The sequence below is a fragment of the Canis aureus genome, chromosome 16 (assembly GCF_053574225.1).
Source record: "Canis aureus isolate CA01 chromosome 16, VMU_Caureus_v.1.0, whole genome shotgun sequence".
Classification (NCBI taxonomy): Eukaryota; Metazoa; Chordata; class Mammalia; order Carnivora; family Canidae; genus Canis; species Canis aureus.
The window spans coordinates 3,013,198-3,038,215 of record NC_135626.1 but is presented as its reverse complement, the minus strand read 5'-3'; the positions used below and the strand labels follow the sequence as shown (position 1 = coordinate 3,038,215).

Genomic DNA, 25,018 nt, shown 5'->3' with positions numbered 1-25,018 from the left:
CAACCCCAAGATTAAGAGTCACATGCTTTACCCACTGGGCCAGCCAAGTGCCCCAGTTTATGAAATATTTAGAGAAGTTAAAGTATTTCCTGCTAGTGAAAGGATAGGGTGTGGGATTGTGTGACTGAATCATGAAAAACCTTTTAGGATTTGTGAAGAGAGTTCAATGGAGGATAGTGGGGTGCCATCAAAAGATTGTGAACAGAAGAGCATTCATTATCCTTGTGGAGAATGACTTGAAGAGGAGCACTGATGGAAATAGGGAGATGGCAGCAGTGACCAGAGCTAGGTCACCTGTGGTGGCTTCAAAAGATAGTAAGCCCAGAGAGCCAACAGGATTTGGTGATGGATTGGATATGAAGGAATAAGGGAGAGGAAGGAGGCAGGGGTGGACTTCCAGATTTCTGGCTAAGATGCTGGTAGAAATGTTGGTACTGGATAAGCACATTTGTAGAGAACAAAAGGGGGAAGAATTTGCTTTCAATTTCTGACATGATGGGTTTGAGGTACCTTTGAAACTTAGATTGAATATTGTAGTCTAGAGCAATTCTGTTCAATAGAAAGGTAATATAAGTCACAGGTCATTTTAAATTTTCTAGTTGTCATATTAAAAAAGTTTAACAGGTGAGGCACTTGGGTGGCTCAGTGGTTGAGAATCTGTCTTCGGCTCAGGTCATGATCCCAGGGTCCTGGGATTGAGTTGCGCATCAGGCTCCAAACAGGGAGTCTGCTTCTCCCTCTGCCTATGTGCCTCTGTGTGTGTGTGTCTCTCATGAATAAATAAATAAAATCTTTTTTACAAAAAAGTTTAACAGATGAAGTTAATATATCTTTTTGTCCTGAGGCTTTGAAATCCCACATGTATTTTATATTTCACAGTGCACCTCAGTTTGGACCAATCACTTTTTTCTTTAAGATTTAATTTTATTTATTTATTTTTAATTTTTTTTACAGATTTTATTTATTTATTCATAAGAGACAGAGAGAGAGAGGCAGAAACACAGGCAGAGGGAGAAGCAGGCTCCATGCAGGAGTCTGATGCAAGACTCGATCCTGGGACTCCAGGACCACGCCCCAGGCCGAAGGCAGGTGCTAAACCGCTGAGCCACTCAAAGATCCCCAAGATTTTATTATTTGACACACAGAGAGAGCACAAGCAGGGGGAGCAGCAGGAAGAGGGAGAGAGAGAAGCAGGCTTCCCATTGAGCAGGCAGCCCTGATGCGGGGCTCCATCCCAGGACCCTGGGATCATGACCTAAGCTAAAGGTAGACACTTAACTGACTGAACCACTGAGGTGCCCCTGGATCAGTTACATTTAAGTGTCCAGTAGCTGCAGTAAGACAGTGCAGTTCTATACCTCAGTCTAGGCTGCAGATAAGAGAACTGGGACTCAGTAGGCATATAAGTGATAACTGAAATTATGGGAGTAGGTGAGATCAGCAAAAAGTTTACTAAGCTCTGTCTTAAGTTTGTTCAAGAAAGCATTGTACCTGGGATGTTTTTTGTAGTTCCATGCAGAATCTACTTTATTGGCTTATGGTTTAATGGTATAGCTTTAATTTTATTCATTTTTATTTTTAAAAAATATTCCTCAAATGCATCTCTTATCTTTTGCAAAACTGTTGTCTATATATATAACATGTTTGTTATTACAGATCAATCTCAACGAGGTAGCCTCTTCACTCTCTTTTTGAACAATCCTCTAATGGCCTTCCTATTTGTCTCTGGATTGTCAAGCATGCGCAGAGGTCTTTGGGAAAAGTGTCAAGAATATCTTCGAAAAATCAACCGTGATATTGCCCAGCTACTGACCCATTCACGTTCAATAGGTACCCTACTAATCTAACTGCACACTTAACATAAGATGATGGTTTTATATTGTTGAAATTGTTTGAATTTTTAAAGGTATTTGTTGAAGGCAGGAAACTTGAGAAGGTTCTCCTGAACTTTCTTCCCTTTTGAAATGTGTTTTTCTGTTAAGCATCTTTTTACTGTCATCTTTCTCCTCTTTACAGATCAAGCATTTCTCCAGTTTTTTGGAGATGAGTTTCTTCGCTTGCTTCTTACAAGATTTATCTTTTGTTCAGCCACCATGAGGATGCACAAGATTTTTCGGGTAGGCAAAGAATATTAAAGACCAATTAAAAAAAAAAAAAAGACCAATTTTACCATTATAGGTATTTAGGAGTCATGTATTATACTTTATTAAATATACCGTATTAAATAAAATTTGAGTAGATCCAATACAGTGTTTACAAATGATTATGTAATGTATAAAGATGACCCATACAAGGCATATCTGAATACTTAACACCCAATTTAAGAAGTAGAATATTTTTGGGCAGCCCTGGTGGCTCAGTGGTTTAGCGCTGCCTTCAGCCCAGGGCCTGATCCTGGGGATCCAGGATCGAGTCCCATGTCAGGTTCCCTGCATGGAGCCTGCTTCTCCGTCTGCCTGTGTCTCTGCCTCTCTCTCTATGTGTGTATCTCTCATGAATAAATAAAATCTTAAAAAAAAAAAAAAGAAGTAGAACATTTTCATTACCTTTTAGGCCTTCACAGATCCTGTCTTTCAAATGAAATTAAAATTATGAATTTTATAATTATCGTTCATTTTCTTTATAGCTTTGCCACATGTATTTGTATTCTTACGCAACATGTTGATGGATCTATATTATATGTATTCTTCTATGGCCTGCTTTTTTTTTCCACCTACAATTATATTCCTGAGATTGAGCCAAGTTGATGACAACTGTAGCTTTTATCCATTTGTTTTCACTGCACTCTAGGATTCCATTGTTTAGGGTGCCTGGGTGGCTCAGGCAGTTAAGCATCTACCTTTGGCTCAGGTCACGATCTCAGGGTCCTGGGATGGAGCCCAGCATCAGGCTCCCTGCTCAGTGGGGAGCCTACTTCTTCCTCTGCCCCTCTCCCTGCTCCTGCTCTCTTTCTCTCTCAAATAAATAAAATCTTTAAAAAAAAAAAGTTTCCATTGTTTGACTATTTATCAAAAATTCCTTGTCCATTCTACTGATAATGGAGATTTAGATTTTCAGTTTTTTATTATTATAAACAATACAACTGTGATATCTTCTATCAGTTACGTGGTACACATGTATAAAATTTTTTATGGGGAATATATGTAAAAATGGAATGTGAGGTCAGATTATCAAAGCATCTTCAACTTTCCTAGGTTTTACAAAGTGGTTATATTAATTTACACTCACTAGTGGTGTGTAAGAGTTACTCTTGCTCTAATCCTCACCAGCACTTGTTGCAGTCTTACTTTATATTGTGTGACTCTAATGTGTATACAGTGATGTCCATTGTGGTTTTGATTTTTATTTCTGAGATTGCTTTTAGATTGAACAACTTTTCGTGTCTTATTGTATGCTCCTGTTTGTGAAGAGTATGTTCAAATCTTTTGTCTATTCTGCTCTTAAGTGGTTTGTTTTTTTCTGTGAATTCATATAACCACATAACACTGTTTACTGAGGTCTTAAAAATTTTAGACATTATATTTTTCATTTCTGTAAGTAACATTTGGTTCTTTTTCGAATATGCCTGAACATTTTTTTTAAAGATTTCATTTATTTATTTGAGGGCAGGGGGAGCAGAAGGAAAGGGAAAGGGAAAGAATCTCCAGCAGATGCTGCCCTGAGCATGACCCAGAGGTCATGACCTGAGCTGAAACCAAGAGTCAGTTGCTTAACCAAATGAGCTACCCAGGCACCCCATGCCTGCACATTTATAAGTCTCTTGCAACTTTTAGTTTAAAAATACAATATTTTTTCCATTTTGTTATGGCAATTTTAAATATTAAAAAACTGAATAGTGAATATCCATGTATACTCAAGCTAGATTCTGCAGCTAACATTTTGATTTATTTGCTTTGGTATATTTGTCCATATCCATTTCCTCTTTCCATTCATCAGTTTATCTCATTTTTGTGATGCATTTTGAAATAAATGATGGGCATCAATAGACTTTACCCCTCAAACTTCATCATGCATATAAATAATGTGCATACACACTTCTTTTTTTATTTTTTTATTATTTTATTATTTTTTATTTTTTTAAAGATTTATTTATTTATGATAGACATAGAGAGAGAGAGAGGCAGAGACACAGGAGGAGGGAGAAGCAGGCTCCATGCCGGGAGCCCGATTCGGGACTCAATTCTGGGACTCCAGGATCGTGCCCTGGGCCAAAGGCAGGCACCAAACCGCTGAGCCACCCAGGGATCACCCACACTTCTTTTTTTTTAATGTAAAGTTCATATACAGTGAAGTGCACAAAACTAACATGTGCCATTAGGTGAGTTTTGACAAATACATTCACATGTGAACTCAAAGCAATCAAGTTTTACAACATAACATCATTCCAGAAAATTCTCTCTACACCCTTTCCCAGTTAGTCCAGTGCCCATTACCCCAGAGGCGATGCTTTTTTTATTTTCTTCACTATAGCTTGATTTCGCCTATTTATGAAGTAGCTCATTCCTCTTTATTACTAAATAGTAGTCCATTGTCTGAATATACCAGAGTTTATTTAGGCTTTCTCCTTTTGATGAACACCTGGACAGTTTTAACTTTTTGACTACTATAAATAAAGTGGCTGTGAACATTCTTGTACAAGTCTGCTCAGACATATGTTTTGTATTTTCTTGGTCATAGGGTAGGTATGTGTTTAGTTTTATTTGAAGCTTCCAGACTTTTTCTCAGAGTATTTGGACCATTTTATGTTTCCAGCAACAGTGTATAAAAGTTTCTCTAGGGATCCCTGGGTGGTGCAGCGGTTTGGCGCCTGCCTTTGGCCCAGGGCGTGATCCTGGAGACCCGGGATCGAATCCCACATCGGGCTCCCGGTGCATGGAGCCTGCTTCTCCCTCTGCCTGTGTCTCTGCCTCTCTCTCTCTCTCTGTGTGACTATCATAAATAAATAAAAATTTAAAAAAATAAAAGCTCATTTCTTTAAAAAAAAAAGAAGTTTCTCTATATCCTTGCCAACATTTGATGTTGTCAGTCTTAAATTTCAACCATTTTTGTGAATTATTTTTTAAAGATTTTATGTATTTCAGGGCAGCCTAGGTGGCTCAGCAGTTTAGTGCCGCCTTCAGCCCAGGGTGTGATCCTGGAGATCCAGGATCAAGTCCCACGTCAGGCTCCCTGTATGGAGCCTGCTTCTCCCTCTGCCTGTGCCTCTGGCTTTCTCTCTGTGTCTCTCATGAATAAACAAACAAACAAACAAATAAATAAATAAATAGAGCAGCCCTGGTGGCTTAGCGGTTTAGCGCCGCCTTCAGTCCAGGGCATGATCCTGGGCTCCCTGCATGGAGCCTGTTTCTCCCTCTGCCTGTGTGTCTGCCTCTCTCTCTCTGTCTCTCATGAGTAAATAAATAAAATCTTAAAAAAAAAAAAAAGTAAATAAATAAATATCTTTAAAAAAAAGATTTTATGTATTTCAGAGAGCACGCATGAGAAGGGGGAGGGATAGAGGGAGAAGCAGACTCCCCACTGAGCAGGGAACCCAACGTGGGGCTCAGTCCCAGGACTCTGGGATCATGACCCGACCCAAGCCAACCTGAAAGCAGATGCCCAACTGACTGAGCTACCCAGGTACCTCGTTTTTGTGAACTTACAGTGGTATCTCATTGTAGTACAATGTGTATTTCAGTGAATAATGTGGACATCTTTTCATGTGCTTATCAGCTATATTTTATTGGATTCTATGGCTTGCCTTTTTCTTGAACAGTAGCTTTTGTATTTTTGATGATGTTTTGGGATGCCTGGGTGACTCAGCAGTTGAACCTCTGCCTTTGGCTCAGGGCATAATCCGAGTCTCAGGATCGAATCCCACGTCAGGCTTCCTGCACAGAGCCTGCTTCTTGCTTCTCCCTTTGCCTATCTACCTCTCTCTATTTCTCTTGTGAATAAATAAATAAAATCTTTCTTAAAAAATTATTTTTGATGAAGTTTCAGCTAACCAGTTTTTTTCTCTTGTGGTTTGTGTTTTATCCAAGAAATGTTCACCTATTCCAAAGTCACAAAAATTTTTTTCAAGTTTTCTTCTAGAAGTTTTATATCTTTAGCTTTTGTACATTCAGGTCTATGATACATTTTGAGTTATTTTTGTTTATAGTGTAAGATAAGGGTCAATAGTTTTTTCTTTCATATGGGTATGAAATTAGTATTACTGAAATGATTATCCTTTTCTCATTGAATTACTTTTGTAATGTTTTTGAAAATCTGTCAATCATATACGTATAGAGATATTTCTGGACTCTAAATTCTGTTCCAGTGTCCAGTGGCATTTTTCTCCAATACATTGATTATTCCAATTTTACAATAAGTCTTAAAATACTGTAGTATGAGTCCTACTAAAATTTAAGTGTTTGGGTTATTCTAGACCCTTTGCATAATTATGTAAAATGTAGCATCAGCTTCACATTTTGATTGAGATTGCATCTAATCTATGTAACCAATCTGTGGATAATTATAATAATATTGAGTCTTCCAATCAATGACTATGATGTGTATTTACGCATTTATTTAGGTCTTCAGTTTCTCTCAGTAATGTTTTGTGGCTCTCATCATATATGTTTTATATGTATCTTAATAAATTTATTCCACAGTATTTCAAGTTCAGAAACGCATTATAACTAGAATTGTATTTTTTATTTCATTTTCCAATCATGTGTTGCTAATACACAGAAATACTGGTGTTTTTTATTTTTATTTTTTTTATATTGGTGTTTTTTAAATTGACCTTGTTTCCTTGCAGTCTTGCAAGGAAATTGAAATATTAGTTCTATTTGCTTTTTTATACATTCCTTAATATTTTGTAGATATATTATCCTGTCATTTTCAAACAAAAATAGTTTTACTTCTTTCTTTCCCATCTGTATGCCTTTTATTTTGGTAGAGTTTTGTTTGTTTGTTTTTGGCTTTTGTGCTTTATTTCAAAGTTAGGTCTTCTGGTAAAACATTGAATAGAAGTAGTAAGAGTAGATATCCTTGCCTTGTTCCGGATTTTCAGGGAAAATTACTTAGTGCTTTATCATAGATTAGATGTTGATTGTTAGTTTTTCATAGATCCCTGTTTCAGGTTGATTGAGCTCCCTTCCATTCCTAATCTGCTGAGATGTTTTTTGATCAGGAATAGGTATAGAAGAGTGTTGATTACTTTTTCTTCATTAATTGATCAAATACATATTCTGTTAACATGGTGAATAGCATTGGTTGATTTTTCTAACACTTAAGTTCAACCTTAAATATCTCGGTTAATCGTATTTTGTGGTCGCTTATTATCCTTTTGCATTTCTGGGTTCAATTTGCTAGTATTTCCTTATGGATCTTTGCATCTTTTGTTATGAATGAGTACAGGACTTAGTTTTCTATTTTTGCAATGTCTCTGTGTGGTTTTGTTATCAGGGTATTACTGACTTCATAAATAGAGTTGGATATGTTTCATTCTTTTCTATTTCTTAAAGTTTCTTTAGGTTTGGTATTATTTCTTCCTTGAAAGGTTGATAGTATTCACCAGTGAAGCCATCTAGACCTGCAGTTTTCCTTTATGGAAGGTTTTAAATTATAAATTCAATTTCAGAGGCTTTTCATGTTTTCTTGTTTCAGAGGCTTTTCATGTTTTTCTTTTTTTAGATTTATTTATTTATTTATTTATTTATTTATTTATTTATTTATTTATGATAGACTTAGAGAGAGAGAGAGAGAGGCAGAGACACAGGAGGAGGGAGAAGCAGGCTCCATGGGGGACTCGATCCCGGGACTCCAGGATCGTGCCCCGGGCCAAAGGCAGGCGCTAAACCGCTGAGCCACCCAGGGATCCCCTGTTTTCTGTTTTTCTTAGTCAATTTTGATTGTGTCTTACAAGTTCATTTATTTAATTTATAATATTGTTTATAATATTCCATTATCCTTTAAATCCATATAGGATCTCTAGTAATATTTTATGCCTTATATGGGTAATATTTCCTGTCTTGTTTTTTTCTTTTTCAGTCTAGCTAAAAGTTTATTAATCTTAGTGATCTTTCCAAATGAACAACTTTTGCTTTTTTTTATATAAGAATATAGTACATAATACATATACATATACATATACATATAAAATGTGTTAATCAGCTCTCTATGTTATCAGTAAGGTTTTCCAGTCAACAGTAGGCTCTTAGTTAATTTTGGGGAGTCCAAAGTTACGTATGGATTCTTTTTATTTTTTTAAGATTTTATTTTTAAATAATCTCTACACTCAACGTGGGGCTCAGACTTACAGTCCCAAGATCAAGAGTCACATGCTGGGATCCCTGGGTGGCGCAGCGGTTTAGCGCCTGCCTTTGGCCCAGGGCGTGATCCTGGAGACCCGGGATCGAATCCCACATCGGGCTCCCTGTGCATGGAGCCTGCTTCTCCCTCTGCCTGTGTCTCTGCCTCTCTTTCTCTCTCTCTGTGTGACTATCATAAATAAATAAAAATTAAAAAAAAAAAAAAAAAGAGTCACATGCTCCACTAAGTCAGCCAGGCGCCCAATATGTAGACGTTCAACTATGCTGGGGCTGGCACTCCAAACCCCTCTCCCCTGCATTGTTCAAAGGTCAACTGTACTTTGATTTTTTTTTAAGATTATTTATTTATTTATTCATGAGAGACACAGAGAGAAAGAGGCAGAGACACAGGCAGAGGGAGAAGCAGGCTTCATGCAGGGAGCCCGACGTGGGACTCGATCCCTGGACTCCAGGATCACGCCCTGGACCGAAGGCAGGCGCTAAACCACTGAGCCACCCAGGGATCCCCTGTACTTTGATCTTAATTTGCTCTTTGAACTTCTATATTTTTAAACTTAGACCTAACAACTTTTTTCTCTTCTAATATAAGCACTTACCTTTTAAGCACTGCCTTAGTTGTATGATTTAAATAATTTTAAATTTATTTAAGATTCTTTCTCTCTCTCTCTCTCCCCCTCTGCCCCTTGCTGACCTCACGCTTTCTCCCTCTCCCTCTCTCTCTGTAAAAAAAAAAAAGAGGAGTTATGGATAAATGTCAGTTTGTTAAATTTGTTACTGAACTCTTTTAAGCAGTGTCCTTTAAGTCTTCTGTATTCTTACTGATTTTCTGTCTGTTTGCTCTATCCCTGGCAGAGGAGTATTTAAACCTATAATTATCATTGTAAATTGGTTAGTTTCTCATTTCAGTTCTGTTTTTTCTTTACACATTTTGAAGCTGTTATCAAGTTCATACGTTACTTAAAATTGTTTTATCTTTTCATTGAAATTACCCATTCATTTATGAAATGTCTGCTATGCATGGCAATATTCTTTGATCTGCAGTCTGTTTGGTTGCTGTTTTCTTCTGGTTTGTGTTTTCATGGCAAATCTTTCTTCATCCTTTCACTTTTTTACCTATGGCTCTCTTTATATTTAAAGTAGATGTCTTGGGGCACCTGGTTGGCTCAGTCGGATAAGCATCTGCCTTCGGCTCAGGACATTGATCCCAGAGTTCTGGAATCAAGCACTGTGTGGGGCTTTCTGCCCAGGGGGAAATCTGCTTCTCCATCTCCCTCTGCTGCTCCCTCCACTCATGCCCCCCACCCCAAACAAATAAACAAAATCTTTTAAAAATTAGAAAAAAAAAGTGGATCTATTTTCAAAGCATTAGTTACGTACTTTTTTTTTCTATTTAGTTTGCCAATCTCATTTGATATTTTTAGTATCGAATTGTTTATATTAAATGTAATTTTTAACATAGTTTGATTTAAATATACTATTATTTGTTATCTATTTGTCCTGGCAGTGGTTGTACTTTTATCTTTCTCTACTGCTTTCATCTTCAATTGAATTAACTGAGGTTTGGTTTTGTTTTAAAACTTTATTTTTTTACTTTTTAAAATTAAAAAAAATTTTAAGGTTTTATTTATTTGAGAGAGAGCACATGTGCATGAGCAGAGGGAGGGGCAGAAGGAGAAGCAGATCCCTCCCGCCCCCCAGCAGGGAGCCTGATGAAGGGCTCAATCCTAGGACTCTGGGAACATGAACTGAGCCAAAGGCGGACGCTTAACCAACTGAGCCACCCAGGCTCCCCTCGAATTTTACTTAACAACACTATTGGGATGCCTGGGTGGCTCAGCGGCTGAGCATCTGCCTCTGGCTCAGGGCATGGTCCCAGGATCCTGGGATTGAGTCCCACATCAGGCTTTTTGCACGGAGCCTGCTTCTCCCTCTGCCTATGTCTCTCTGCCTTTCTCTTTGTCTCTCATGAATAAATAAATAAAATCTTAAAAAAAAAAAAAACTACTATTGATTTACTTCTATCTGTTGTTTACTTTTTAATATAACTTCACATTTAATATAATTGTCTTCTAACAATATACTTCCATATTCTCCCTTCCAACTATGTACATTTGACTTTTATATATAAGTATATACTAAATGATACTTTGTGGTTAACATAGCATTAAACAATCAATGATCTTTTAAAAACATTTTTTAAATGATAGGGTGCCGGGCAGCCCAGGTAGCTTAGCGGTTTAGCGCTGCCTTCAGCCCAGGGCCTGATCCTGGAGACCCGGGATCGAGTCCCACGTCAGGCTCCCTGCATGGAGCCTGCTTCTCCCTCTGCCTGTGTCTCTGCCTCTCTCTCTCTCTCTCTCTCTCCCTCTCTCTCTCTCTCTCTCTCTCTGTCTCTCTCTCATGAATAAATAAATAAAATCTTAAAAAAAAAAGATAGGGTGCCTGAGTGGCTCATTTGGTTAAGTGTCTGCCTTTGACTCAGGTCATGATCTCAGGGTCCTGGAATCAAGCCCTACATCAAGTTGCATGCTCAGTGGGAAGCCTGCTTCTCCCTCTCCCTCTGCACCTGCCACCTCTTGTGTTCTCTCTCTTGCTCTCTATCTCAAAAAAATAAAATCTTTAAAAAAATTTTTTTTAGGATTTGGGATACAGAGGGAGAGAGGCACAGACACATGCAGAGGGAGAAAAGCAGGCTCCATGCAGGGAGCCCGACGTGGGACTGGATCCCAAGTCTCTAGGATCAGGCGCTGGGCTGAAGGCGGCGTTAAACCGCTGAGCCACCCAGCTGCCCTAAAAAATATTTTTAAATCAGAAAAAATCAAATATATTTACCATTTCTGGCATTCCTTATTTCTTCCTGTATTTAATTTTCCGTCTGCTTTAATTTTTCTTCTATAGAATAGAATTTCCTTTATCATTTCTTATAATGCAAATCTGGTGGTGCTTAATTCTTTCATTATTTATTTCTCTGAAACAGTCTTTATTTCATTCTGATTTTTTTTTTGAATCATAGTTTATTTAGGAATATGTTCTTTTGTATCTAAATATTTGGGTTAGGGCAGCCCGGGTGGCTCAGTGGTTGAGCGTCTGCCTTCAGCCCAGGGCGTGGTCCTGGAGACCCGGGATCGGGTCCTGCGTCAGGCTGCCTGCGTGGAGCCTGCTTTTCCCTCTGCCTGTCTCTCTCTCTCTCTCTCTCTGTGTCTCTCATGAATAAATAAATAAAATCGTTTTATATATATATATATATATATATATATATATATATATATATATATATATATTTGAATTATTGGGGCACGTGGGAGGTTCAGCCTGTTGAGTGTCCAACTCTTGATTTTTGGCTCAGGATATAATCTCAGGGTTGTGAGACCAAGCCACCCATTGGGCTCTGTGTTCATCTCAGAGTCTGCTTAAAATTCTCTTCTCTGTCTCCATATGCTCCTCACTCCTCTCATATAATAAATATTTTTTAAAATAATAATAAACATTTGAGTTATCTTTATCTTACTGGTTTCTAAGTTAATTCCTTTGTGGTCAGATAATATACCTTGTATGGATTGAGTCCTTTTAAGTTATTGAGACATGTTGTCTATCATGATAAATGTTCCATGGACACTTGTTTTAGACATATATGCTGCTACTATCATACCATCAGATGAAGAGTTCTATAAATGTCTGTTAGATCACCTTGGTTTATAATGTTGTTGATCATGGCTTTTAATCTTTACCGATTTTCAGAATCCTTATTCTATCACTTATTGCAATGTGTAGTGTGTCTTTTCATTTTTCTCTGGGTATTTTTAAGATTTTTCTCTTCATATTATTTCCTATAATTTGATTATGATATACATTAATAAGGTTTTTTTCTTTCTTTCTTTCTCTTTTTAATTGGGGTTCATTGATCATCCTGGATCTATAGAATAATTTTGGAATATTTTGGAATACTTTTGGCCATTTTTGTTCAAGTATTTTTCTTCCTTCATTCTCTCTGGAATATAGTTCCATGCATATTAGACAGTCTTTTTTTTTTTTTTTTTTTAAGATTTTATTCATCCATTCATGAGAGACACACAGAGAGAGGCAGAGACACAGTCAGAGGGAGAAGCAGGCCTCTGCAGGGAGCCCAATGTAGGACTCCATCCCAGGACTCCAGGATCACGCCCTGGGCCAAAGGCAGGCGCCAAACCACTGAGCTACCCAGGCTCCCTAGACAGTCTGTTGTTAACCTGCACATCGCTTCATGTGCTGTTCATTTTTCTAAAGTCTTTTTCTTTCTTTCTGTTTTGGTTTCTATTGCTATGTCTTCAAGTTCACTGATGTTTTCTTGCACAGTGTCTAATATGCTGTTAATCCTATCCAGTTAGTTTTTCATTTCAGGAATTATATTCTCATCTCTAGAAATTCTTTTTGGTTCTTTTAATATTTTCCATTTCCCTCCTCATTATGGTTTCCTTTCTGCTCTTGAATGTATGTGTAAGAGCTAAAATCCTTGTATGCTAATACTATATTCTCTATCATTTATAAGTTTGTTTTTATGATTTTTCCTACTGATTAGGGCTCTTGTATTCCTAATTTTTTTTGTATGTCTATTAATTTTCTCTTAGAATATGTGCATCGTGAATTTTATGATGTTGAATTCTGGACTTTGTTGTCTTTCTTTAAAGAATATTAGACTTTATTGTAGCAGGAGTTAAATCAACTTGCAAATACCTTTGACCTTCTTACGGCTTGTTTTTAAGCTTTTCAAGGATAGCTTTAGAGTAGTGTTAGCATACAGATGTAGGTTTATTTTGGCCCAATACTAAAAGGCATAATTTTTCTGGGGTCTCTTTCATGTCCCCTGTTTCAAAAGATGAGTATTCTCCACTCTAGGAAGTGTTTGGTCAGAGCTCAGACATGTCTTAGCTCTGTGTGAGCTGAGAGAATTGTTCACCTCCAAATAGTCCCCCAGTAACTTGATTTTGGGTTTTTTTTTCTTTTTTCAGGGGTATTGAACAGTTCTTTTTTGTCTCTCCTCATTGTATTTAGTGTGGCAAAACAAAAATTTGGTCTTTATAATTGTAATGAGTAGCACCTACAGGCTAAAGGAAGTTAGAAGTGATATTTGAATATATGAACTATCATGTGAGACACATAGAAGAGTTATAACTTATTTCTCCAGTGAATTTTAAATGAGTGATAAAAATATAGTCTATAGAAATTATCAGGGGGCACCTGGGTGGCTCAGTTGGTTAAGCAACTGCCTTCAGCTCAGCTCGTGATCCTAGGGTCCTGGGATTGAGCTCCACTTTGGGCTCCCTGCTCAGTGGGCAGCCTGTTTCTCCCTCTCCTTCTGCCGTTCCCCCTCTTTGTTCCACCCCCCCCAATAAAATCTTGTTAAAAAAGGAAAGAAATTATCAAATAAAGAAGAATTTCCAAGTGAGAATACTTGATTTTTGAAATTGTCTCTTTCTTTGGCATCTATATAATTACAGGTGATTTTCCCTTTTTTATTATTCCTTTTCTGTTTTTTTTCCTGATATTTCTTCTCCCTTTTTAAAGATTCTTTTTTTTTTTCACTCTGTTTGCTATTATTCTTAGAAAACTTACCATTTTCATTTTAATATTTATCACCCTGCAGATTATATCCATCTTTACATATACTGCTCAAACCTGTCTTCTGAGATACAGACCTGAATTTTCAAATTCCTATTGAGGGGCAGTTCTATTTGTTTACCCTATTTCTTCAATAAAATATACCTAAAACTTGAAGCTTTATACTTTCTCCAAATAATTTTCTCTTACTTCTCTTTTTCTCTTCAATGGCTCCCAGCTCTTCTCTCTTCTCTTATGTCATGTGTTCCTAAAATATTACAGTCATCTTTGAAACCTCCCTGTCCTATAATTAATTGCCAAGGCCCATTAATTTGACTTTTTCAGTGCTTCTCATGTCTTTCCTCTCATTTTAATTTCTGCTGCAACATCTATTTGTTCATTCATTTAGTAAGTACTTGTTGAAATCCTATCTATGCTAGGACTTTTCCCATAATAAATAGGAGTTATATGACCTTTATAATATAGCAGAGTACTCAGAAATAATAGGACCCAATAAATACTTGTGAAATAACTCACTGAATGAATATATTAGGTTGAACCTTATGAGACTAATTTTTTAAGGTTAGAGCAGTCAGATGTTAGCAATCTCCTATGTTCAACAAGTACACTACTATTAACAATCATACTAATATTCAGAGAAATACATATTAAGTTATTCCTAATACTATTAATGCTAACAGTAATATTATTAATGTTTTATATAATCTCTTTCATTAAACTACAAAACTTGACTTTTTCTCTTCTTTACCTACCAGGAAACACGAAATTATCCAGAATCATACCCACAACTGCCAAGGGATGAAACAGTGGAGAACCCTCATCTCCAGAAGCACATTCTGGAATTAGCGTCCATTCTGGATGTTCGAAATGTGTTCCTTGAGAGTACCATAGATGACTATTAAAACAAAAACCCTCTGGTTGAAAAATTTTTCATTTGCCACAGATTTTACATGGTGCAGTTTTCTAATGTGATGACAGACATAGTGGTGTTACTTAGTTTTAATTTTTTAATTTAAGGCCACCATTTTAAAAAACTGAAAAAATTGTTCAAACTTTTAGGGTAACTGTTTTAAAATACAGTCTTTCAAGTCTTTTGAAAAACTCAATCTTGGAATTTTTACTTTTTAGTTTTGAGGTATGGCTGTTTACCTCCAACATCTATCGCTACATACAAATAGTCAATGTTCTCACCCTCAAAAGAGTAAATCATTTATTTTTATATAATAAGGAAAATCCAACTCTTATACTTGGACCTTAAATGTATGGATTTGGAAAATATATCGTTGTTCACAAAAATGAAACTAGCCAGCATGGACTATTAAAGATCAAGAACAGTCTTTCCATAATATTTCTTTTCATTCCAACTTAGTAGGTAGACAAATGTGTGATTCTTTGAAACATAATCAAGACAGTTTTTGAAATCATTTAATTTATTAAATACTGTCATAATTTCAGAAACTGTAGAGGATTGATTTACATCAGAGAGTTAAATCTTTGATTGGAGTCTTACGATGATAAATACCATTTGGAATGTGTGAGCCCTGTGTTATCATGAGATATGCTGGCATATTTGCTTTCTTTGTAATGGGAATGCTGGGAAAAAAAAAAGACTTTTAAGTATTTCAGTCAAAAAAATCAGATTGTTGGTTTCATAATACAATGTTTCCACAAGGAATTCTACTTAAACTCTTAATTCATGATATCAAGTTTAAAGACTATACAGATTGAAGGCTGTGGCATATAGTACAGAGGTTATAATGTTTTTGCCTAGTTCACATTTATGAGACTTCAAAGTCAGAGATGTTATTTTAGTTGGGGGTAACTGAATTGTTATTTAACCTAAAATGGAAGCAACTTTTGCATTGACAATTTGGAAATAAGATTTTTTACAATACCTTATCTTTAATATTTTATATTCATGCACAAGTTTTTTATTATTTTAAGTAGGACTCGGTATATAATGTAAGGTTTTTTGTGTTTTTCTTCTCTGTCATCCCCTTCATGATTTCATAAGCATTAGTGATAATGTTTTGGGTTTTTTTCCCCCCTTCTTTTGACAACACAGCATTCAAGTTCAGAAATCTATGAACCAAAAGCCTAATTTCTACCTAATTTGCTGTACAGGCTCACATTCTACCTCTGGCAGTCCCAGGGGAAATAAGGTGATTGCTTTTGGTGCCTCTTTCCTATGTCCTTAGGGAAATTTTACTGTAATATTTTTAACTTGGTTTTCATTTCGGGCATAGGGAATTATTTGGGTCTGAGTTATTCATATGCCTGTTCCAGTTTGTTGATTTTTCATCTAAAGTCTTGAAATTATTTTTCTTGGGTTTAGGGGACTTCGTGGCATTTTATTCATTTCTTTTTCATTATTTTTGTTTGTTCTTTTAAACATTATTTCAGAAAGCTTTAGAAAACTTATCCAGGAGGGAGATTTCCTTTGCCTAGTGGGTTGTCTTTTTTTTATAAGATAAAGACTGCTTTTCTGTTTTTTAGTACCTTTATAAACTTCATAGCTTTCCTTTCATAATGGTGTTCGCCTGGATTACAGTAATAGGCTGACCCCCTTGTTTCAGTTCCCCTGAAGTTGTGTGCCAGTAATGTACCTGACATCATGTATTTTCCTCTCTTCTGATGCTTAAAATAATATTCATCCTCCTGAGCTTTATTCTCACCTGCTTAGCATTAAGAACACTGGTCTGAGAACTAGGAGACCTGAGTTCTAATCCTGGCTTTGCTGGTAACTAGCTTTATGCCCTTTGACAAGTGTCTTCATGTTTCTGTTTTATAGTATTTTCATCTGTAAAATGAAGGCATTAGCCCAAGGTTCCATCCGGTTCTGTGGTTCTATAGTTGCAATCTTGATTCCAAAAGAATTGATTTCTCTCCCCCGCCACCTGGAAAATTGGTTTCCCTGAGTTTAGCATAGATATTTTCTTTCCTAAGTCATATTTACCTTATTTTTGTTCACGAAAATATCTGGGTCTCAGTTATTGTAGAAGCTAACCTTGTGAAGAAATTAGTGCTTTTGTGATTAGAAACCTATTTGTCCAAGAACAAAGGGTCTTAGAAATCACAATGAGGGTTTAGATGATGGCATTGTTCCTTGAGCTGATAGTAGAGTAATTTCTTATTGGCAGTTAAAAATCTGAAGTGAGCCAAAGCAATCTTGGATCTTTAAGAAAAGAAAACTGTGGTAGAAAATTCTAAACCTTTGTTTCATTCATGCCTTCAAAAGAATGTGTACTGAACAACAGCTATACTCCAGATTTTGTTCTAGGCATTGGGAAGCAAATGAAATAGACTTAAAAATCCTTGTCTTCTTGAAGCTTATATTTTAGTAGAAGGAGTCAGGCAATAAAAATAACTTATGTTAGAGAGTTGTTAGTTGTATGAAGAAAGTTTAGAACACGGTAAGGGAAATGTTTTGATTGTTTTTGGGTTAAGAAGAGTGTCTGAGTGATCAGGGTCAGCCTTATTGAGATTACATTTGTGCAAACACTTCTTCTTTCTTCCTCTCTTTTTCTTTCTCTTCCTTCCTTCCTTTACTTTTTATTTATTTATACTTTATATATGCTTGAATATGTAGCATCTAATGAACTGTCCTGTACCCCTCACCAAGCTTCTATATTTTAAGACATTACTTTAAGCAAGGACAAGAAATGTAAAAGGACAATCACTCATGGGTGTTGGCAAAGAATTTCTTTCAATGTATACTCATACCCCTTTATAAATATAAAAATATTAAGCCCCTTACTTATTTAATTTTAGAATTCATAGAAATTTACACATTGGATCTAAGAACAAAACAGAGCAATGGAAAAAAGCACTTCCTTGTTTTCAAATTGCACAAACTCCCCCTGGAGATTCTGATACAGTCTCTCACCTCCCTTAAGAATCACTGCAAACAAAACAAAGTAGAGGATTGCAAGAAGTCCCTTACATACAAGACAATGTTAAGCACAATGGAATTATTTTCTCTTTATCCATATATTTCTGAAGTGGGTAAAGCAGCTATTTCCCCTATTTCTCAGAAGGCTGAGACCCGAAAACACTAGGTTTACTCATAGTGGCAGAGCTAGAACTAAAACTCAAATCTCCTAACCACAGCCCAGTCTTCCTGGTAGCTCAGGTTGCTTTCTCTAATGAACAAGAAAGAAATAATTAGATATTTCTATTTTGGCACAAAAGGATAAGGTATTTTTAAAATATATCAAATAGCGAAACCAGAAAATCAGTCAGCCCTAGCAAATTTTTATTTATTAATTATGAAAAATCCCCAGTCAGACAATTTAGTGTTGATTCTAGCCAAGATATATTTTTTGTATCTGTGTGTGTGTTATTCTCCTAGGAAGTGGTGCTCTCGAAACCTCTCAAAGCACATAGAATTTACTGTACCCTTTATATTTTTACCAAGTTGAAATGTTTTGAAATTATAAAAGCAAAATGCAGGCTAGTCATGGCTGAAATTTTCCTAATACAGGATCTGGATTTTATTTTATTTCCTTACTTGTGGTTACTGCCCTTCATTTTCTTCTTGTAGTAGAATTCCCTGAAGCATATTAAGTGATAATTGTACTGAATTTCATTGAGGAAAAGGGAAAAGCATCCAGTCTGATTTAATCTGTCAATTTGTGGAGCTTTCTTTAGCATTCTTCTACAAATTTAATCTCTGACCTGTGAGACTTCAAAACTTCCTATCTCTTAAAAGGGGTTTAAACTCTGTTGAAAATCTTGTACTTAGTTATCCCTTGTAATCAGCCTGATACATAGAGAACATTCTGGACTGAAAATATATAGTAAGGTGCCAAGGTCAGCAAACTTGGCTACTGCCAGTGATTCAGAACCACCTCCCTACCCTAAGTGAGTAAAAAGATTTGATATGAATATGAATGGTATGAATCTCCTGGTGATATTTTGGATGTATATGTTCTGTGTGTGTTTGAAGAGTATAAAGGGTATTTACGGAGGGCTCTTTTGTTGACCTTATTTATTTGAAAATCTTATTTTATTTGTAATTGCATGTGTATATTTTTGTGATGCTAAATGCAATCTCTGTGTATACTTTTTTGTATATATGTACATATTTGTAAATATATTGTTATGTAATGATGCAGTATGTGTATATTATATACCCATACCCATTGTGGGCTGAATTTATTTAAGTTCTGTAAGGACATCATAGTGGCATTGTTCATGCTGCTGTAATTAGGTTGTGGCTGTATCTCATTCATGAGCCTCTATTTTGAGGGGCTTGTGTTTGGGTAAAATTGGCTATTTTGGAGTTGGAATTAGGATGAAAATCTTAACAGAAAGCAAGATGTTCTTAGCTTTAAAATCGCCTGCCAATTTCCATTTAAATGGATGATAAATTAGTGATATAAACCTGAAAGACCTTATTGTGTGAAACTGAGACACCAGCAGGTTCTTAAGCTATATTAGTCCTTTATTTTCTTGACCCATAGTTGGGGATTATTACTGAGTAGTATTTATATTGAGAATTAAGGGGCTGTGGAAAAAATTACTTTGATCACATTTCAAAATAGATAGGAAAATGTCCTTTAAATAGAGAAATTTGTTTGTAGTTGCAATGTCAATACCTGATACTAAATTTTAATTTGAGAAAAGTGTTTTCACTGATGTGTCTCATTTTATATCTGTCTCTGTGAGGCAGAAAACGGGGCATTAGCTAGGGGAAGGCTGTACCTAGGTGGGGTGGGATTTAATAAGGAACAGGAGATTATTAATAGTATATTTGCAGCAGCAGCTGTGATTAATTTAGTCGTCTCAGCATTTCAGACTATAGGTTTTTTTTTTTTATTGGAGTTGCATATCAAAGATGAGTAGGCTCATCTGAGAAAATGGTTCCAGTGAATAAAATGCCTCCAGTTGTATTTCTTTGTCTCTATGAGACCACTTGTGTTCTGCAAATTGATAATATTCACACATGAAATAGCAATTCTTAATATTTAGGTGCATGGCATGCTATAAAATCTGGGCCTCCAAACTTCTACCATAGATGATGGGTGGGGGAGGATATCCTCTTAGAGGATAGTAAATATGTGCAGTGCCAATGTGTGAACATGGAATATCACAGAGTATCAATGTTCAGTCTCTCCTATCTTCACCTGGCATGTGTATTTGCATGGACGAGTGTAGGAGATCTTTAGTATACACTTAAATACATTCACCGCAAAAATTACATAGAGGTCATTTTTGCATGATGAAATATAATTGCAAAACAACTGTTTACCCCATTATTTTTCAGATGATTACATCTGAGTGATACAATATTAAATTATCGTAAATAGAGGTGTTTGAGTCAGAAGTCGCTTTTACCACCCAACAAATGTCACGTTTGCCGCTTCATTTTATTTTTAATAAGGAGCCAACTATTCATAACACCTCTCAATTACTATTAAATTTAAAATAAAGTTATAATGGCCTTTTTTAATATTAAAATTTGGTAATGTACTATTTCTGAAAAATCAGTGAAAATGTGACATTCTTTTGTTATTGTAACTAAATCACTTACTGCAATTGGAGAGTAGCAGAGCAGATGTTATGCTGTTTAAAATTCATAGATCTGACTCAGGCTCAGTGTGGACATTAATTTGAGAAAGGAGCAGCAATAAGAAGTGCAGTAGAGAGATTGACATTGTGAATATGACCTCTGTTTCAAACAGATGTAAATACAATGACTTTGTAGTTAAGTAAGAATTGCTTAGAAAACCAAGCCTATTCCCCCATTCTGTACTCTTAGACATTGATACTTTATTCCTATTCATGCAGCACCTCCTAGTCTTTTCTGGACACTGTGACCACTTTACCTTAAAAAAAAGAAAAAAAAAAGGCAATTCATCTTCCTCAAAATAAAATTTCAGGACACGGTATTACACGGTGTTCCAGCTTCACTGAATTTTTGGACAGAGACTTACTAAGCATGCCTTGTGTTTAAGGAAAAATAATTGATGTGTGAATGGAATCAATCGCCTATTGAAGGGAAGGGTGTCAGGATAATGTAGTGGGACATACCCTTAAATTGGGTAAAGATAAGCATATGAAATTAAGTGTAACTGATTTGTTGGTGCCATAGAAATATTTCCTTTGGAAGTCTGTAAATATGAGATGTTTTCTTAAGCTAAAATTGGTATTTTTCACTTACTAGATTGGTGTAACTTTTGACAATTCCATTTCTGTGTAACACTGTTAATCACTGAAGCACCATTTTTTAATTTTAAAACGTTTTTTGTTAATTTCTTTTGCGTCTTCTTTAAAAGTTATCAAATCTAAGCAGTGTGTTTTTTTTAAAACATTATTTGAACAGTAGATTCAATTTTTTAATAATTTAAAGTATATTTTATTAATTCTGTACTCCAGATTCACTTAAGCCTAAATTTGGTCATAAAACATAGTACATATTAGGAATATTTTCCTATTTTGGTGAACATTTCCAGTCTATATCCTAAGACAATCATCTTTTTAGGTGTAGTATTGTTTATTGAGACATTGGTAATTTCAGGGTTCAGAGTTTTACTCTTCTAATAGGCTTATGGAATGAAAGTTAATTGAGTGATCCTATCATGTTCAGAATGAGATAGGGAATTACAGCTAGCCTTCATATAGGTTTGCAGTAAATGGTATTTAAACTTTTATATCACTAATATTATTTTCTCTTTTGAAGCTTTTGTGAATATCCACTGGTCTATGATGAAAATTAAGATTTGTTAACATTAAAATTTGACCCATAAGTTTTCTCAAACATCAAATCACTATGATCAACCATTGTAAAATGTGAAATGATAATCCCAAAATAAATACTTCCAAACCATAGAAAAATAACCGCTGCATTATTAAAAAATTTTATTCCTACCCTCCTTTGCAGGTTATGATTTTTCCTAATTTATATGTTGTGATGCATTTAAAATCTGCAGGAAAAAAAAATTGCTTAGAGTGTTTTAGGACAATAAGAATTTTTATTATTTCCTGAAGAATTAGGGTTTTTTTTTTTTTTTTAAGCTCTTGGTTATCTTATAAAAAATAACTCTCGATGGCTCAGTAAAATATTTTAGGACTTCATGTTCATAGCTTTTTATAGTAATTGGATTACATTCCTTTTGCCACATAGACCATATGGCTAGTTCTCCAATGATTTGTTTGTTTGTTTTCAATAAACCTTGCTGTTCAACAATCAGAGTCTTATATTTTGGAGACTTCTTCCAGTTGAGGTAGACAGGACTTAAATATTAGGAAAGCCAGATACAATGTCCTAACATTTTCACAGTATAACTTACAAGTGAAGGAAATTATCCAAATAGGTTATCTTCATTGTGTAGCACCAATATGAATAGTAATTCCATTAAATGTTGAATCATATGAAGCAGTTATAAATCATTTCTTACTTTGCTCTAAAAATTATTGTCATTTCAGGCCACATTTATTCTTTTCTCTGGGCAGTTTCCATTGTAAGGTTGAATATCCTTTTTCTTTATTCAAATCATCACTAAAGGTTAAGCTAATCACATAGGAGTTAAAATAAATTATGTTTGATCTTTTTCCCTGGAAATAATGGTGAACCTCTTGTCTATATTATGGATATTAGGCATAAATGCACTTGTTTCAATCATAGCAGAACCATTTGGAGAATACAATTACTTGATTTTGTAGTGGTGTGAAATACTTTTTAAAAATTGTGCTCATCTGTAACTGAAATGTTATAGAATTGTAACACTATAGAGAATATAGAGTTATATTAATTAGCTCTCCTCAAGAGATTGAAGCACAATAATTTTCATGTAACAGTTCTTATCCAAGTGCTGCTAATCTTTGTGCAAATAATGAAGCTATATGGTTGCCTATCTAGCTATTCACAAATCACTGTAATCCTTGAGACGTAGTCTTGTTGCTCATTTGTACTAAATTTTGGGTATTGTGGGTTAATATTTTAGATCAAAATCTGTCAACTCAGCTCTGTGAGACAGCAAACCATTTGGATTCATTTTATGTTTTATATGTGTTATCAGTAGAATAAATTTTGAAGGGGCTATTTACTACCAATGACTAAAGGGGAAAATTATATTGTCAATGTCATTTGACTTGAACATTTGTGGTATTGTGAAAGTCTATTTGTTGTGTTTCTGAATTGCTTAAGCCATACATACTCCTGAGGATGTTTTCCTGTCGTGTTCCTTTTCAGCAGCCTTTTTCTGCTTTGTCTGTTATGGTTAATACTTCATAGATTTTAGAAACTGAGAAGTTACTGAAACATTTTATTTTCTTGAGTTCATCACTTTCAACTCTTGTATGATGTGTGATTTGTCATAAAGGATAGCAAGCCTTTCACTGAACTACTTCACTAAATGAATTTCATAGTAAAAACACTGTGATTCTGCAGAGTGGATTCAGTAGGCCCTTCTTTGCAACGTTTTTGTCTATTACTGTGCCTACCACCTTTAGGGCACTAATGGTAGAGGATGGAAAGTTGAACGTTTTGATGTTTATTGAATAACAAGATTACAGAAAATTTGATTTTTGTTGTCTGTATTGAAAACATTTTTGCATTGATAAATGTTCTCTAGGAATGTGACTACATTCATCAGGTGTGAACTCTTGTAAATGAATTTTGTATCTTGAATCCACGTGTATATTAAGTGTATCATCAATATAAAAATAAACATTATTTGCTTAACGTTTTTGGTACTTCTTCAGAATCGCTGACAACGTAAGTAAGCAAACCCTAAACTGTTAGGGTTTGCTTCTTCCAGATAATACCTGAGACACTTCCGACTCTCGGGGTCCTAGCTTCCATGCTTATTCTTCTAGTTGGTAAATTTCTTCTAAGTTCTAATCTTGGTGTTTTCCCTGCCCATCTCGCCGTGCTCAAAAACTGCCATACTCAGAGGGAAGATCGTTTGGGAGGATGGGTGGAAGCTGCTGACCCTCTGGCTGTTTTTAGGTGCTGGGCAAGAACAAGAGTGACTTCAGTGCGGAATGTCTGGCTTGGTTGGCACTGAAGGGTCCATGGACCCGATTCTGCAGAGGCTAATTTGCAGTGTAACTTTGAACAAGAGCAGTTTTACCTCTTTGGAGTTTGTTCACCTGTCGCAAGGTGGAGGCCCACTAGATTATGAATGTAGTGGAATGCCATTAGCTCATTCATGAAATGCGGTATGTCGGAGTGCATCGTGTAAGGGTGGGATTCTGGAAACTTCTTTCAGTGTGTGTCCTGGGTTGCGGTATAAAACCTAACCTGCAACGGGTCATAAGCATCAAAGTCCAAACTAGTCACAGAGCGCGAAGACCTAGTTCTGGTTTCTGAAGCCGCAGGGTTCTGTGAGGAGGGAGGCAGGGCCTTGCGGTGATCACGTACGACTACAGGTGGGCAAGACTGCGGGGCAGGGCACGCTGGGGCCGGGAAGCGGGAAGCGGGAAGCGGAACGGACACTCGCCCCGCTCGGCTCAGCCCCGGCCTTGGGGCTCTCGAGCGCCCGACGCACGCGGGTCCCACCGCCACCAATAGGATGCTTCTCCCTGCTGCCACGAGGCTCCTCCCACTGCCCCGCTCCGCACCACCCCCTTTAAAAAAAACCCCGAACAAAGGCTTTGGCCACCCAGTCACCGTCCGCGGGCCGGGCCGCCGGCTGACGTGGCGGAGCAGCCTTAGGCGGCGGTCAGCCCCGCGCCCGCGCCCGCGCCCTCCGGCGACTCCAAACCAACCGCCGCCCCGACGGGCTCGCAGGCGACCGCGGCGACCGCGCGCGGGCGCATGCGCGCGGCGGATCCTCCCCGCGCTCAGCCACTTCCGGCGCGTTGGTGGAGGTGCGGTTCCGGGTCGCTGCTCCGCTCGCCGGCCGGCCGCGGGGGCTGGTGACGCGGGCCGGCGTTCGCGAGAGGTCCCGGAGGCGGGGCCCTGCCGGCTGCCGAGAGAGCGGCAGGTGCGCGGGCGGGGGCCGGAGATGCCAGCAGGCCCCTCTTCCTCTCGGTGGCCTAGGTCGGCCTCCGGAGCGGCCCAAGACCCGAGGCGGGGGGCGGTACCGGGGTGCCGAAAGGGCGGGGGTGGGAGCAGACGGGCTGTCCGGCCTGGGAGTCTGGGGCAGGGGCTTTCAGGATCCCCCTCCCCCCTC

The 25,018-nt window shown here is 37.0% G+C and overlaps 2 protein-coding genes and 1 long non-coding RNA gene across 16 annotated transcripts in view; 2 read left to right on the top strand and 1 right to left on the bottom strand.

The window, feature by feature from the left end:
- Positions 1-23,583, top strand: part of SCAI (suppressor of cancer cell invasion) — a 164,629-nt gene extending 141,046 nt beyond the window's left edge. For 4 of the 7 annotated variants that reach the window (XM_077850650.1, XM_077850647.1, XM_077850649.1 and 1 more), the window contains 3 exons: positions 1,657-1,830; positions 2,017-2,117; positions 14,651-23,583. In XM_077850650.1, coding sequence (XP_077706776.1) covers positions 1,657-1,830; positions 2,017-2,117; positions 14,651-14,797 — 422 coding nt within the window. In that variant the 3' untranslated portion in view covers positions 14,798-23,583. Of the gene's footprint in view, positions 1-1,656; positions 1,831-2,016; positions 2,118-14,650 lie in introns of those variants that run through there. The other 3 variants (XR_013353767.1, XR_013353766.1, XR_013353765.1) reach the window with 3 other exon arrangements.
- LOC144285508 (uncharacterized) lies at positions 21,083-24,691 on the bottom strand. Its single transcript, XR_013353768.1, has 2 exons — positions 23,975-24,691; positions 21,083-23,853 (listed from the first exon to the last, which is right to left on the bottom strand). It is a non-coding gene; the product is annotated as an uncharacterized LOC144285508 (long non-coding RNA).
- Positions 24,675-25,018, top strand: part of GOLGA1 (golgin A1) — a 48,717-nt gene continuing 48,373 nt past the window's right edge. For 3 of the 8 annotated variants that reach the window (XR_013353764.1, XM_077850646.1, XM_077850645.1), the window contains exon 1: positions 24,676-24,829. The gene's annotated coding sequence lies outside the window, so the exon portion shown is untranslated. Of the gene's footprint in view, positions 24,886-25,018 lie in introns of all 8 variants that reach the window. The other 5 variants (XM_077850643.1, XM_077850644.1, XM_077850637.1 and 2 more) reach the window with 3 other exon arrangements.